Consider the following 15,957-nt stretch of genomic DNA (forward strand, 5'->3'; position numbering starts at 1 on the left):
GATTTTCTGAAGGAGCTGAGGACACGTAGGTGACGGCATTTGTTGTTTCTTCAGGTGGGTCATGACCACTTTATAAGGCCTGCCCCACACGTCTTTGTCCACCTCGTATATGAGCTCTTTCCAGCATCTTCCTTTGCTCTCTTTTATGGCCTTATTGAGTTCACGACGAGCTTTTTTATACTCTGCAATCAGCACTGCAGAGTTGGGTCGTTGATAGCCACGCTGAGATAATCTTCTTTTTCTATGACACTCTTTACGAAGGTTGCTGATGTGATCGTTCCACCAGTGTACCGCAGGTCTTGAATTGATAACACGTTTGCGAGGCATACTGGCATCACAAGCTTGTGTTACTCGCATCATCAGGGCCTTAGTATGTTCTTCTGCACATCCAGTCTCTATCGGATCACTATCGAGGGCTGTTATCAATACTTCTGGGTCTAGGGATTTCACCTTCCAACCAACGATGTTAGATGGCTTGTTAGGCCCTCTGAGTTTCCGGTCGTTAGACGTTTCCCAGAGTATAGCATGATGGTCACTGGCAGTGTAGATGTCTAGTACCTTCCAGTTGGAGTTACCTTTAGCAAGGCTGGTACTGACAAAAGTGAGGTCTACAATCGAGCTTGCGTCACCTTTGGTGTAGGTCGGCCTGTCACCACTGTTGAGCAAGACTACATCAAGTGTAGAAAAAGCTTCTAGTAGTTCTCTTCCTCGTGCATTAGTCTGCCTACTACCCCAGTCGACTGCCCAGGCGTTGAAGTCCCCGGCTATCGCCACTGGATGATGTTGCTTCGCGTCTTCGGTCAGGCGATCCAAGAAGTCAGTAAATTCAGCAATGGAGAGGCTAGGTGGTGCGTAGCAGCTGTAGAAGCGGATGCCATCTATTGATGCTGCTACGAAGCCGGCGCTGCCATTGTTGTCTACATTCTGGAAGGAGAGTTTACCACAGGACCAAATGACAGCTTTAGCGGTGATGTCTGTCTCCCATGGTTGCCCGGTGAGATGTTTATATGGCTCCGATAGAAACACAAGATCAACTTTCAACTCTCGTACTGTCTGCATGAGCAAATCATGCGCAGCTTGATTAATGTTGAGCTGCAGTATCTTCATGTTCGTTTATTTGTCAGCTTCTGGAGTGCTTCCTGGAAGACCGGGCACCGACCAGCGCCAGACCGGTGAGCAGTATCCTGAGAACCAGGTTTTTCCGCACATAAAACACATTTCACCTTATTTGAGCATTGAGCAGCTTGATGACCTGTTTGCCCACATTTGATGCAAAGCCCAGATCGGTTGACCTCGCTTTTACATTGAACAGTAGTGTGTCCAAAGTGCCAGCACTTATAGCATCGTAGTGGAGTCTTCACTGTTCTGATACGGCAATTCACCCAGCCAATTCGTATCTTGCCTCTCTCTCCGAGTATCTTCTGCGCTGTTGCTGCTGGTAATCGTACCAAAGCGGTCTGTGTGCCTCTGTAGGCCGGACGAATTTTAATGACCTCTCCAGGTATTTCGTAGTCATCGCCAGCTGCCTCTTGTAAGGCCTTCTGGACATCGTTCTTGGTTGTTTCGTCGTCAATGTCCCGGATTTCAAGCTGTTCCTCTGGACCTTTACAGATGACGTCGGCTTCTTCTTTCAGGATGCTCTTTATTGTCTTCATTAGAGCTTGTCCTTTGTCTGTGCTCTTCCTGGAGAGCGTAATGAGCATGTTTCCATCATTCGTCTTTAGGACCTTGTCAACTACGTCCCGGGCCTGCTCTTGTGGAACGTCATTTTTAATCCGACGCAGTATCTCAGCATATTTCGCCTTCTCAACAGGTCGGATAATCAAGGCGTCTGGCCTGGTGAATTTTCGCGGTTTTTTCCGCTTAGGCTCCGGCCGAGATTTGTGCGCCGGTTCTTTTGGTAACCGCTCTTTGGCTTGCTTCCTCTTTTCCTTTTTAGACAAGACTGCCTGCCAAGCATTTTCTCGTTTCTTTTCGGTGTTCTGGACTGTCGTTTTCTGCAGCGGGCTGGGTTTTAAGTCCTTCCTTTTCTTGACTTTATTATCGGTGTCTGGAGAAGTTCTTTCTTTTCTCTTCTCAGACGTAGTAAGACTCTTTCCGTTGTCTTCCGAAACTAATCCTCCAATAGCTTCGGCTCCGGTTATCTTTGTCAACTGGGTCACGTCACTGCTTTGGCATTTCTGCTCTGGCGTGGCACGCGGAGAAGTTTGGGTAGTTGAAACCATCATCTGCGGTGCTTTGCTGGCTAACTTATATGCCGTAGCAATGGACTTAACCAGTTTTCTGATTTCATGATGCACGTTCCTCTTGTCTTCAATGAAATCAACAAGCTTCTCGATTTTGCCACCGAGCCGCTCCATCGGCGACTGTTGGCCAGTGACGGTCGGTAGTGAATTGATTCTCCCTCTTGGAATAACGGCGGGTGCGATGGGCTTTTCACCCACTGAACGAGCGTCACCCGACTCTCCTTCCACTTCCATTGACACGGTTGTTATACTCCCTGTAACATTTCCTGACAGGAAAGCCATGGGGTCTACTTTGCTGTACAAACCAGCATCATCTAATTTTTGTCTGTTTTCGAAATTCTGCATACTTTAGTTCTACCAGCGCATCGTACGGAGAGGAGCGGGTTGTCATAACTAGGAACGGGTGTACCCTCGGAGATAATACTCCTACCCCAGTTCCCTGAGGCCCAGTCGACACTTAGCCAGTCCCGGAATTCACGGACGGACTGGACTCACTCGGTGCGGTGAAGATTCCGATCTCTAACACCCACTGCGCACTTCCTGATCAAGGCCCGAAGTGGCTGGCTCCAGATCTACTGCTATAACTTACACGTCGGCAGAGCAAGCTCACATCAGTCATAAACTTGCATCGACAACAGACATCGACACAGTCACAAACACTCCCAGTGTGTTATAACAGCGACCAATCTTCTTCTTAGCAGGTCAGATGTTATGACCAACCCATTGTTGGGGAGTTTTGTACACGGGGGCTATTTTATTTCACCCCAACCCTATGCCCCCTAAGGGACAGGGAGGGCTTCTCCAATCCACACGTGGAGACGCGCCTGTTAGCAGTTTCTCCTCTGCTACAGGATATGTGTGTGTATGTATGTGTGTGTGTGTGTATGTGTGTGTGTGTATGTGTGTGTATGTATGTGTGTGTATGTGTGTGTATGTATGTGTGTGCGTATGTGTGTATGTGTGTGTGTATGTGCGTGTGTATGTGCGTGTATGTGTGTATGTGTGTGTGTGTGTGTGTGTGTGTGTATGTGTGTGTGTGTGTATGTGCGCGTGTATGTGCGTGTGTATGTGTGTGTGTGTATGTGTGTGTGTGTGTGTGTGTGTGTGTGTGTGTGTGTGTGTGTGTGTGTGTGTGTGTGTGTGTGTGTGTGTGTGCAATATATTATTATTTTTATAAAAACTGAGAGAAATAAGATAAATTTTATTGGTGAATAGTGATCATGAATGAAATATGCAGTTGCTAAACTATTATTATACTTTTCTAATCTATAAATGTATTTTTTGAACAGCACTAACATTTTTGTTATGTGTGATTTACTTAATGCACTTATATTTGGTAAAACGGTATCTTTTCAACCACAGTTCTATATATAACTCTATACTTAGCTAACCTTCCACAGTATAAAGGCAGAAGTACTCCTTTAAACCAGAAGCACTTTCTTTGGTCCCTCCACTGCATTGTGGGAGATCCTACCAACAATCAATTATTGTACAATTATTTTTTGTGTACATGTGTTCCTTGGGCAATCTCACTCATAGTTGAGAGGAGCACATTACTGATCAACATCAACAATTTGCATAGACAGCTTTACAAATTAATTGTTTAAATTTAATTTCTTCTTTTTTTTGTTTCAACAAATTTATTTTCTTCCATTTATCAAAATCCACTGAATAATAGCTTAAAGCTCCTTGAGGAAAATCCTTAGAATTGTAGTGTAGAACTCCAAACTGGATTATGGACTCTTCAGCCATATCTTAACTGTTACAGTATCATTTATTTGGTATTGTATATATTTTACCACTAAAAGCCAATTCTAAGCCTTTTTTAATAGCTGGCCTTACTCTTAGATAATTAGCTAGATCCGAATATCTTGTCCTAATGAATTACAGTTACATGTCAAAAATGGTTGCACCCCGAGCTATGTACCCCAAATGAACAAAACTACATCAGATGTCTAGAAACAAAGATTTAGAATCTAACCCTATCAGTCAATCAAGCATGAAATAATAACCCACATAATTCAGTTTTAAATTTAATAATAATGTAATTTCTTTGTTATGTAGCACAAAATTGCTGTTTCAATACATTGTTTTATATGTAATTTAAACATATAAAACCCAGATTTGGTTATTTAATAATCAAATATATTTAATAGTTAATTTTTACTGAAAATACTAAAAAGGATTATTTATCATTAATTAAATCAATATGTTGGTTTAATTATTTACTTTTTTTAAATTTATTTTAGGAAACAATCCAAGGAAATGGAAACCAACAGAAGCAGGGTGGTTTTACCATGTTGTTAGTTCAAGTTCTGAATGGATGTTAGCATTAACGCATAGTGTTTTAGTTTGCACATTTTTACCTGAATTCAAGAAAGTGCATGTTGAGTTACCTGTTTTATGTGTAAGTTTATAATTTTTTTTAATTTTTATCAGAAATTTTTTGTTTTTAAATGAAAATTTTATGATTGAAAAGAATTATGGAATTTTATCATCTGACTTATTTTTAAAAACCAAGATAATTCCTTCCCCATTCTCTTTCTTTTTATTTTATTTTATTTTTCTTTGCATTTTTAAATTATACGTGACTAGAATATAGTTCTTCAAGTATAGGCAAACTTAGCCAGCTTTCTATAACACACTTAAAGCAATGAAGTTAACATCATGCTGAGTACCAAACTTCAGTCTTTTATTTTAATATTTTTTTTCATTTTAAAATGAGACTTTTTTATAGTTATTAATTTAATTTTGAATTAAATGAAAGTTTTGTATTTTAAATATAAACTTTTCTAATGATGAACCAGAACAAATTCTAAAAAAAATTAATAAAACATTTTAAATAGTATACTTCAAAAAGCTTTTAGTTGTTTTTGTGACGATTATTTTCAGTGACTGGTACAGCACCCTTTCAGTTGATGTGAGTGTTTTTTAATCACTTGTACATCTATTTAGAATCTGATTTAAAAGTGAACTGGATTTGAATTTTATCTGTTTCTTTAATATATTGTAGTGTGTTTATGTATATTTATTTATTTCATAATGTTCAAGTACGTTAAAATGTGGTCCTTGTTTACGTGTGGAACATCAAGTTTGTCACTATTGGTGCCTTTGTGACTTTTGTCTATGAGATGGTTAGAAAATGTTGGTTCTATGTTGTTATGAAGGGCTTTAAGGTGTCTATTGTACCTTTTTTTTATTAAAGCCACACTGCATTTGATCAATATAGAACAATGTGCAGTTGGAACGGTTTAATTTATATATAACAGCAGCACTGTGTTTGATGGCTTTGTTTGTTTATGTGTAATGATTTATATGATTTTCTGGGTCGATGAGTGCTGTTTTGTGTATCCATTTTTTTGTGCTATGTGTTTTATTAGTGTTAAGATTTTTTACATGGTCTTCAAGTGACATGAGTGTATCGAGTAGTCTGTAGTCTATCTTTTAAGATAGAGTACTTAGTTATTATGATACTGAGTTGTTTAAGGTGTTGTGAATGAGAATATCTACCTATCATTGTTATCTTTTCTATAAAGTCAGGCAATTTGTATGTTTATTGTGTTCATATTCAACTATAAAGTTCAATTTATGTTAAATTTTGTTTATGTTTGTTAGAATCGTTCACATTGTTTTGTGATATTTTGGTAAAGTAAAATGGTATCATCAACATGTTTGTGTCACTACATTATTTTGTGGATGTGTTTTTTGTGAGTGTGTGCATTTTATATATTGTAGAACTATTTAGCAGGGACATTGGAAATGGAAGATAGAAGAAGCTGAAAATAACTACAGAATCTTCCATTTAAATGCTGAAAACCTGAAGCTCTGCAACACCTCTTAAGTGTACAAAAAGTAAATTAGTACATTAAAAATTATATTTTAAAAACATACTTAAGATGTAAATATTTTCACAATTTGTTTTTGTTTACATTGAAATTTAAAAAGGAACTATTTGGTAGGAACTTGCAAGAAACCATCTCTCTCTCACTCTCTCACTCTCTCTCTCTCTCTCTCTCTCTCTCTCTCTCTCTCTCTCTCTCTCTCTCTCTCTCTCTCTCTCTCTCTCTCTCAAGTTTCATGAATTTAACTTGCTTACCTGCAACAGAGTGAGATTAAATTTTTTGAGATATTCAGGGTATAACTTAATCCAGTCAGTTAATAAATGTTATAGCTCTTTTAAATAATTTTAGAAATAAAATAAACAATTTCAGAATTATCTTTGAAAATAGATATATTGATTTTGTTTTACTTGCTTCTATTTTATTCCTAAGAATTAAAAAAAAAAAAAAATTAATGAAATTTTTATTAGTGTCAAGGAAATGATAGAATATAAAAATAAAAAATGATAATAATTATTGTCATAAATCTATTCCCTTTTCTTTTGCCCCATAAATATGTGTATCTTGTTATAGTTAATAAATAAACAGTCATTTTATTTTTATTTACTTACATTAAGAATATTCAAGTTCTGAACTGGTGTTGTAGAAAAAGAAGAGAAAGTTGAAGAGGATGAAAAAGGAGATATAATACTGAAATCTGAATTTAATGACCACTTTCACCCTCAGGTCACTTTCTTTGCCTGAGTCTCAGGTCTTTTATACACAATTCTGATTCCTTGCTGGGTGACCTTCAATCCTCTTACTGATCTGGGTTCTAAATCAGGCTCCATCCCATTCTCTAGCTTGCTTCTCTCACTTTAGTTTCAGGATACTTGTTGCTAGGTGTACTACCTTGTCCCATTCCACTTTTCCCGTCAACATGTATGGAACTGTTTCTTCCGGAGAAAGCCAACTTAACCCGAGGTCTAGTCTGACCACATCCCCCTACTGGCATTGGTAGATGGTGTGCTCAATGGTATCTTCAAGATTGCAGAACCTGCATAATGGAGACGCTCTTCTGCCAAATCGATGCAGGTAAGCTTCAAACTCCCCATGTCCAGAAAGGACTCCATGATATAGAAACCTACCTCACCCAGTCCTCTTTGCACCTATACATCTGTTATCAGAAGAATTAATTTACGTGTCCATCCATCAGTAGGTGAGGTGTTCCAGGCCTCCTACCACTCTGCCAGAAGTAAGTCCTTAGCCTTGGTCTTAGTCCTACCAAGATAAACCCGCCGGAGCATCAATGCACGCAGTCGCACGTGGAATTCCGGAGATGACCTCAACAGCATTTCGCGAAACCGTGCGGTATACGGCCGCAGAGTTCAACGCACCACATCTTTGAAGCGAGGGTATTTTATCTATGTTCCTTTTCTTTTCAAGAACCTCTATTCACGCAGGGACGGCATAAAATTTGACTGGAAAAGCCACTGTCAGTATCATACGTCGTCTAGCAGCACAAGAACTTCTGTGGTTACGTATAAGTTTGCCGAGATTATCAAAAACTGTTTCAGCACGTGCCAAGGTCTGCTGAAGGTGGACGTTGTAGTTCGGGCTCTTCTCCAACCACACGCCGATATACTTAATTACTGGTCCCAGCAACATCAATTTGCATTTCTTCTTCTCCTGACCAACGCTACTACGGAGGTCTTATTAGGCGCTAACTGCTACAATTATTGCCTAATCAAACCTCTCGCCTTAAGCCAACAGCTTATTCGCCGAACCAAATTATTGACAAACTCCTCAACTTCTGATTCAGTATATCCAGCCACGAGGAGGGCCAAATCATCTGCTTATGCAACAAATTCAACTCCCTATCAAACTCAAGTCTCAAAATCCCATCAAAAGCGAGGTCCCACAGGAGTGGGCCGAGAACTGACCCCTGTGGAACACCACCAACACGTAAAAAACCAACTCGCCATCCTCTGTGGAGGTTTTAAGCCTTCTGCTATGTAGGTAGCTGTTAATTATGCCAAGAAGATACCCACTCATATTCCTCTCTCTCAGCACATAAATTATCGTCGCCCATTGGAGACTACCAAACGCGTTCCTGACGTCTAGGAGGACCACTAACGGGATCCTCCGTCGACGCCTGGGGCCACTACTCCGATCTCTACCGCATTCAGTTACGCGTCACTTCTACAGCTTGCACAAAGGGACTTTCTTGCTTTTCGGTACAACAAGTAACCCATCTACATCATTAAAAACTCTCCTTGTTGCTCTCTGGAGTTTCCTTCTTGGCATAATTGTAGCTGCTATCGTCATAGCAATCTCATCAGTTTACCAGTGGACCCTTCTTTTTGCCGGCCCTTCCACCGTGAACATAATAGCCAAGTGGTCACTCGCCAACTCTTCCTCACAAATCCGCCAGTCTTTGATCCAATGGGCAATCCTATCAGAGGACGCGGTAACATCCACAACTGAGCCTCGCCCTCTGCCAACGAAGGTGGGAAAGGACCTAGTATTATGCGTCACAAGGAGCAGCATTAAATATAGCAGCAAGTATGCAGCCTCGTGAAGTAGATCTCATACCGCCTAACTCACGACATTCAGAGTTATAATCTTCAGTAAGTACCACAGGTTTCCTAGTACTGCGTATACATACCTTCAAGTCATCAATAATTTGCTGAAACCTCTCATTTCCAGAACTTGGGAAATGTAGCCTGAGACTAAGCTAAAGTCCGGAAGTTCTGCCATCACAAACCATTACATCTACTAATACGGAATGTCACATATCTGCCCGACACATTGAGAATCGCCGCATCCGCATCTATGTCCACTGCCCATGACAGTGCAGCCACTCTTCTCAGATTGGGTTTAGCCACCGTAAGGAAATCAACATCTTGGTCTAGCGATGACCTGCAAATGAGATCGTGAGCTATGGTATTCCTATTGGCGTTAATCTGCATTATTTTCATTTCGAGAGTGACGGCGGTCCCTGCTACCAATCCAGTGACCGACCACACCACAAGCAACACATCTGGAGGGCGTAGAGCAGTTCATTCTTTAATGATTCTGACCACCACAATTATAGCATATCTGATTAGGCCATCCCCAAGAAGCACTTGTTTAAACTCCTCAATGGTCCCCAGACTTTAACATGACCTAACCTTCCTTACCAACATATAATTTTTATGATAAAATTGATAGGGTAGATCTATTGATTTAAAATTGGTATATTTATTAATCTTATCATAGATCATTGTAGAACATTAGGAAATATTATTTTTTATGTAAAAACTAATTAAAATTTTAAAATCATAATCAAAGATCCATTTTGTATTTTTATCTCTGTAAAATAATAACCTTGTTTATAATTTACTGATGATAATAATACCAAATACATTTTGTTCATAATTTAACATTACTGTAATGGACTTCAAAATAAACAACATTCTTAGTAATGTTAAGGATCTTTTCAATAGTTAACAAAATAAACTACGTCAGTTTTTTGTGAGACTCGAGATCTACGTTATTTCTATGATCAGTTTTCCTACTCTTGTTTTGTATACAGTACGAATCAAACTAAATCACTCTTTTGACTAGAAACTGATGGAAAACAATAAAAATATAATAGTTTTGGTTACTTTTTACCACAGTAGTTTAATAAAAATAGATTACAGGAATCTACCAGCTTTCTTCCTGATAGTTACAGTGGATTCTATCATCTGTTATGGCACTCAACATGTAAATCAGATAAAATATTGCAATTAGTATAATATTTAAATGGTAATCGTAATTTATTACTATTAGTATAACAATAATATTAGTTTGTTGTCTACTTCAACAATGATACTAAATTTTATAAAATAAAGTAACTAATTTCATAGTTAGTTAAACTTAAAAGTTAAATTTTCAGATATTAACTTAATCTGTTAATGTGAAAAGAGTTAATTTATTTCTTTGTTTCAGTGGCATCAAGAATTTTTAAATAGTCTTCAACAGACTGCTAAAGCTAGCCAAAAACATGACTCAAACTCTAATGGTGACATAATCTGTATGGATGGAAGATTCTGATTTATAAATTTTTCATGTTTACATATATATGTGTATATATATATATATATTACACTCATTGTATAAGACTCTTAATGTTAAAATTGATACAACAGTATACTATATATTGTAGTATCTAAAAAAAAACACTATTTAATTTGGTAAAGATTGGCCACTTCAATGTATTAGCATTTTAGTTAATTGCAATCATTATGTAATCAAAAATAATCAAATTCTATTTACGATAACAAAAATGTGATTCTCCAGTGGAAGAAATATAGATTCAAAACAATTGTTCATATCAACTTACAAGGGAAGGGTTTAGTCAGTATTATCAGTTACTTCCCCATACAAACATTTCTGTAGGTTAGGTGTTAGAGTTTTCCTTAAGAAATCCTGAAACCTGACCTGTTTTCTGGTGGCCTTTATTATTTACATCTTAATGATGAAAAATTCTTAAATTCTTTAAAATTCTTAAATGATGAATAATTTACCAAACACTACTCGGTCATCTGTTTACATATTCACTAGTTTTCTATTCTCTACTCCTTTTAAACACGTAGTAACCTTCTACAACTTGTCTTGGATATCTGATTTCCGTAAATATTGAACAGAATTGGTAACATTCTACAATCTTGCTTTACACTTTACACTTCTTCTAATTCTTTTATATTCAATTTCTTTTCCTTCAGTCCTTACTGTTACTTTTTATTTGTTATGTGGTTCTTTTAAAAATCTAAATACTATTCAATTTTATTTTCCACTTTCTTCATTACTATTCTCACTTAAACCTTATCAGAATGATAAATAGTTCATATGGTCTTGTACTTTACTTATCTTCCAGTATCAAACTTGTGTTGTTTTTTTTAGAAATATTAACATTATTATGCTCAATAAACGTTTTCTGTTTAGAAAACTAATAATATTAATGTTCCAAGACAAAATGTAAGAAAGATAACAACAAAGAACAATTTATGCACAACATAACAAGTTTAGACTTGCAATCACAAAAACTATAATACTGTTATTGCAGATAACACATTATTTACTTGGATGTTATTAGTTTTACCAAATTTAAAAATTATAAAAGATATAATTGTTATAAAATTACATTTCTTAATAGATATTTAAGGGTGAGTCAACAATTATCTGCAGTGCAGTTATAAACTTTGTTTTAATCAAGTCACCTTACTTTACAGTTCTTCCACTGTTTTGAACCTTCTTTATGCCTTCAAAAAAAATGTTTCTGATCACAAGTTTCTTCAGTTCTTGGAGGAAAATTAGCAGCCTCTTAATGTCACTTTGAGTGAATCAAACAGGTAATCTTCTGAAGGTATTAAATCAGAACTATAGAAAGGTAAGCCAATACCTAACTCAATCTCAATTTCCTAGAGTTTCAATTGTGTAGGCAGCAGTATGAAGAAGGCATTGTCGTCTAAAAAATCAGGCCTTTCAACGATTTATCTTGGCATTTGCTTTGAATTTTAGACTTCTTCTTCTCAATAATAATTTCAGTGTAACAGCCTCTATTTATTGTTGAGTCCCTTTCCTGATAATGTTCTAATAATAGGCTTTATGAATTCCAAAGAACTGTTAACATTAATTTTCCTGCTAATTGTTGGCTTTTGAATTTTTTTTTTGGTGCTTAATAATGAATGTTTCATTTTGAACTATGCCATTCATTCTCTGACTGGAAATAATACACAATATTTTGTAATCAGCAATATCTCTGCCCATGAAAGTGTTATATTCATTACTGTACTTGGCCAAATTTTGTTGACAGATATCCAACTGGGTTTGTTTATGCATTGTTTGTCATTTTGGGACCCACCTTGGCACTAACCTTTTCAAAGTTAAATCTGCAGCAGATGATTTTGTAGGCAGAATTATGGCTAATTTGTAGACCATTTTCCACTTCATCAAGAGTGACATGTCTGTCTATCAGAACCATGACATGTACACCACCAATGTTGTTGTCAACTTTGGTGCAAATAGAAAACAGAGCAACCATGGTTAACAATGTGGTTGTGACAGCAAACTGATCTATGAATTTCAAATCAATCTACATAGATAATATTCATTCAGTCAGAACAACTCAAATCATGCATACAAAAACATGTTGTCAAAAGAAATACAAATATTGCAGATAATTATTGAATCATTTAAAAATATATATATATTTATTATTTAATTATTTTATTAAATTTTCTTTATTATTTTTTATTATTTTAATTTCAGTAATTTTTTTTTCTTTTTAAGATTCACATTATTCTTCTGCACTGTTAAATTATATCTAAATTCTATTAAAAAAATCACCTAGTACAGAATATTGAGATAATACATATTTTACCTTAATTTTTCATGGTAGTACTTTTGCAGGACTTATGCAAATCATTTTGTTATTGCGTAATAAGAATCTAAAAATAAAAATATAAATTAATGAAAATTACATATTAATTTAAACAAGAGCTGCCATCTGTTGCAATTATTATAAGAACAATATAAATATTACATACTTAGATATAAACAAAATTTTAATTTGATAAACATCAGACAGAGTTTTAGGCAGGACTTGTTTAAATTAATATGCAATTTTCATTATTTTAGTATTTTTATTTTTAAATTTTTATTACACAATAGTAGAATTATTTCAATCATGACAGGATGTGGGATCCTGTGAAAGTACTTTCATGAAAAATTAAGATAAGCTATATCTTATCTCATTATTCTGTACTAGGTAGTTTATTTAATAAAATTTAAATATATATATTTCATATAATAATATTATTATATATACTAATATATTGATAATAATACTTTTGTTCTTGTTCATGACAATTCACAATTCTCTAATGAAATTTAATCTTTTGTAGTAATGTAAATTATGCAGTAGTAATGTAACCAAATTATGCAAGACTATTTAAAACTTACTTTAATTTATTTTAATTATCTTTGGACCATAAACAAAGAAATCATGTTGTAAGATTTTAAGAGTGTTTTATTATTAAATGTTATGTCTTGAATTATATTTAAATTTTAAATTAAAAATAATAAAACATTATAGTATTATTAATTATATGTACTCTTCTTGATAGAAAAATTATATTGTTTAAGAGTACTGTTTCTCATTTATATATAAGAAATATAACATATACAAAATAATATTATTAAAAAAAAAAAATTGTGGCCAGTCTCCATCATTTTAATTTGCATTTTCTCTGCCACATGAGGTGAAGGGTCAGAAATATACTCAAAATGTGCAAAAATATAACTATTAGCATTAAATATAAGTGTAAACAAAAGAATATATTGAGGATAATATGACATGTTACTTTTTGCCTTCTATTTACTTTGAATATTTAGCTTATCCATGTACTTCTAAATATTAATATTAGCTTTTCCAACATTCTGAAAGATAATTCAATATAAGAATAATTCACCTTCAACACCAAAGATTTCAGACTTCAATACAGTGTTTAATTCATAACATTTTTATGATGGTATTAACAATAAAATGTGTTGTTTAGTAAGGGACTCTGTAAAGTGCATTAAGCTGACTAGAGTGAAAATGAATATTCACAATTACAATATCTTTTCAAATTAAATTAAAAATTAATTTTAATGATACCTCAAAGCATAATATTCTATACTCAGAAAACTTATTTTTATTTGGATATTTAATTTTATACTACACCTAAAAACAAAAATTTCTTTATTCAAACTTACGAAAAGGTTCTGAAAAGCCCTTCAAAAATCAGAAATTTATTTACATACTAAAGACATCTAACCTGACCATAAGCCAATAGACTGAGATATTTTAGCTTTTATTTACTCAACCCACTGAGTTGGTCTAGTGGTTAAACTCTATCAGCTGATCGCAAATCAGCTGATTTTGAATTCGAGTTCTAAGGTTCAAATCCTAGTAAAGGCAGTTACTTTTATAGAGATTTGAGTACTAGATCTTGGATACCAGTGTTCTGTGGTGGTTGGGTTTCAATTAACCACACATCTCAGGAATGGTCAACCTGAGAATATACAAGACTACATTTCAATTACATTCATACATACATACATATCATCTTCTGAAATAATACCTTACAGTGGTATCAGAGGCTAAACAGAAAAAGAGAGCTTTTATTTACTCAAATCGCAAATCTTATTGTTCACACTTAGCTTTGATGGGATTGTTTTTTAGGAGTACCATTTATGATAATAAAAGTTATCAGTTAGTTATTCTGTATAAGCTTTGTTTTCTTGACAGGTGCATAAAGGTAAAAACAGAAAACACGTAAAAGAAGAAAATGAATAAGAGTCTTCTTTTATATAAATCTGTTGATCTATAAATTGAAATTAAGAAATAGTTATATGTTAGTGTCAGTTACCTTTACAAAGAAATTCCTCAATATTATCCCCAAAATGAGCTTATATACATATACAAAAATATCTCGTATTTATATTAAGTAATGTGTATAATTAAAAGTATTGTAAGTAAATGTTTTTACTGAATTAATTAATAAAGAATGTTTATTTGTTAGCTGCAATTCATTTCTATGCACATTGTAATTTAGTCATTAATTTTGATTAAAAATACAAATACATAATACATATAAGAAATAAAATAATAGTATTTAGCAGTAGTTTTTTGTTTTGTATGTATTTTTAAGTTTCTACTAAGCCCTTATTTTTCTTTAACTCAACAACTTCCTTTTTTTTTTGACAAGTTGTGGTTCGTCTAGTCCAGGGAATCAGACTGAGCTTCCCCTCAGCAGCAGAGCCCTGCAGTGTCAGGTCGGCGTTGATCGGCTTCCGCCGGGCAGCCGAGGCGGTTTTCGCCGCCAGGAAAAGCGCAGGAGCGCTGAACCGGCTCTTGCTGATGAGCCGGCCAGGGCGCTTGAAGCTCGGCAAGCTGGGGCGGGAAGGTAGCGTCCGCACCCAGCGACTCCCTCGGCAGGCCAGCCCTACTGCTCCGGAGGGGATGGTGGTATCCGTCGAGTGGTCCCACATTGGGCCAGCCAGAAATTTCTTCGTCTTCTTCTGCAGGCGGTGGTCGGCGACAAATTAAAAATTTGGAACGCAAGGATAGCGGCAGAGTTTGTTATCTCCCTACCAATCGCAGAACGTAGATGAATGTCCTTTGCTGTTGTGTCTTTCGTTTATCGGGCGGGTCATTATTTATTTAGTGGCGGTTATAGTTATTTTGTTTTATTTATGGACGTAATAATTATTTGAATTCCGATCCTTTAGACCGGTGATAAATTGTTGATCGGGGCAGGTCATGGAAGACTAGGCGTACATGAGCTTCGTTCTCCCGGCGTGATTCCACTTCAGTCCATCCCCTGCAGTCCTTTTGGTGCTAACGCCTTTTGACCTAACAGCAATACGACTTTCGGGGGCCTTAATGTTTGGAGGAAATAATGCGCTCCTCTCCCGGAGGGAGTTGCATGTACTGTCTGGAAACATAATTGCAAGTATTGGGAAAGGATGATGGGTGTTTGGTAAGGGGAAGGTAGGGGACTTTCATCAGTCGGACTGTCTTCGCAGCTACACCTCGGCTGGGCCGGTTTCCAGTCCATATTGGTGGGGCGATTTTCATTCTACTTTCTTCGTTTCTTTTCTATAAAAATTCGTTCTGCTGTTAGCTATTTTATAGGCGCCTGCGACTGATGGGGCCACAGTGCTGCTGTGGTGGGAGAGTTGCGCGGTCAGCTATCTTGGTGTAGAGTGGCGCGTGAAGGTGTATACATATACTGTACTCCCACTGACATTGAGCGGCTAGCGTTGCCTTTGCCGATATGAAGCTCGGCATGTGTATGGTAACAATATATTATACGTAA

The 15,957-nt window shown here is 35.9% G+C and overlaps 1 protein-coding gene across 1 annotated transcript in view; it reads left to right on the top strand.

Moving 5' to 3' along the window:
• The window catches only part of LOC142327584 (DNA damage-regulated autophagy modulator protein 2-like), a 28,601-nt gene extending 13,944 nt beyond the window's left edge, over positions 1–14,657 (top strand). The window contains exons 5-6 of the mRNA XM_075370759.1: positions 4,496–4,653; positions 10,040–14,657. Coding sequence (XP_075226874.1) covers positions 4,496–4,653; positions 10,040–10,144 — 263 coding nt within the window. The 3' untranslated portion in view covers positions 10,145–14,657. The remainder of the gene's footprint in view (positions 1–4,495; positions 4,654–10,039) is intronic.
• The last annotated feature ends 1,300 nt before the right edge of the window (positions 14,658–15,957 follow it).

The sequence above is a fragment of the Lycorma delicatula genome, chromosome 7 (genome assembly GCF_047948215.1).
Source record: "Lycorma delicatula isolate Av1 chromosome 7, ASM4794821v1, whole genome shotgun sequence".
Lineage (NCBI taxonomy): Eukaryota > Metazoa > Arthropoda > Insecta > Hemiptera > Fulgoridae > Lycorma > Lycorma delicatula.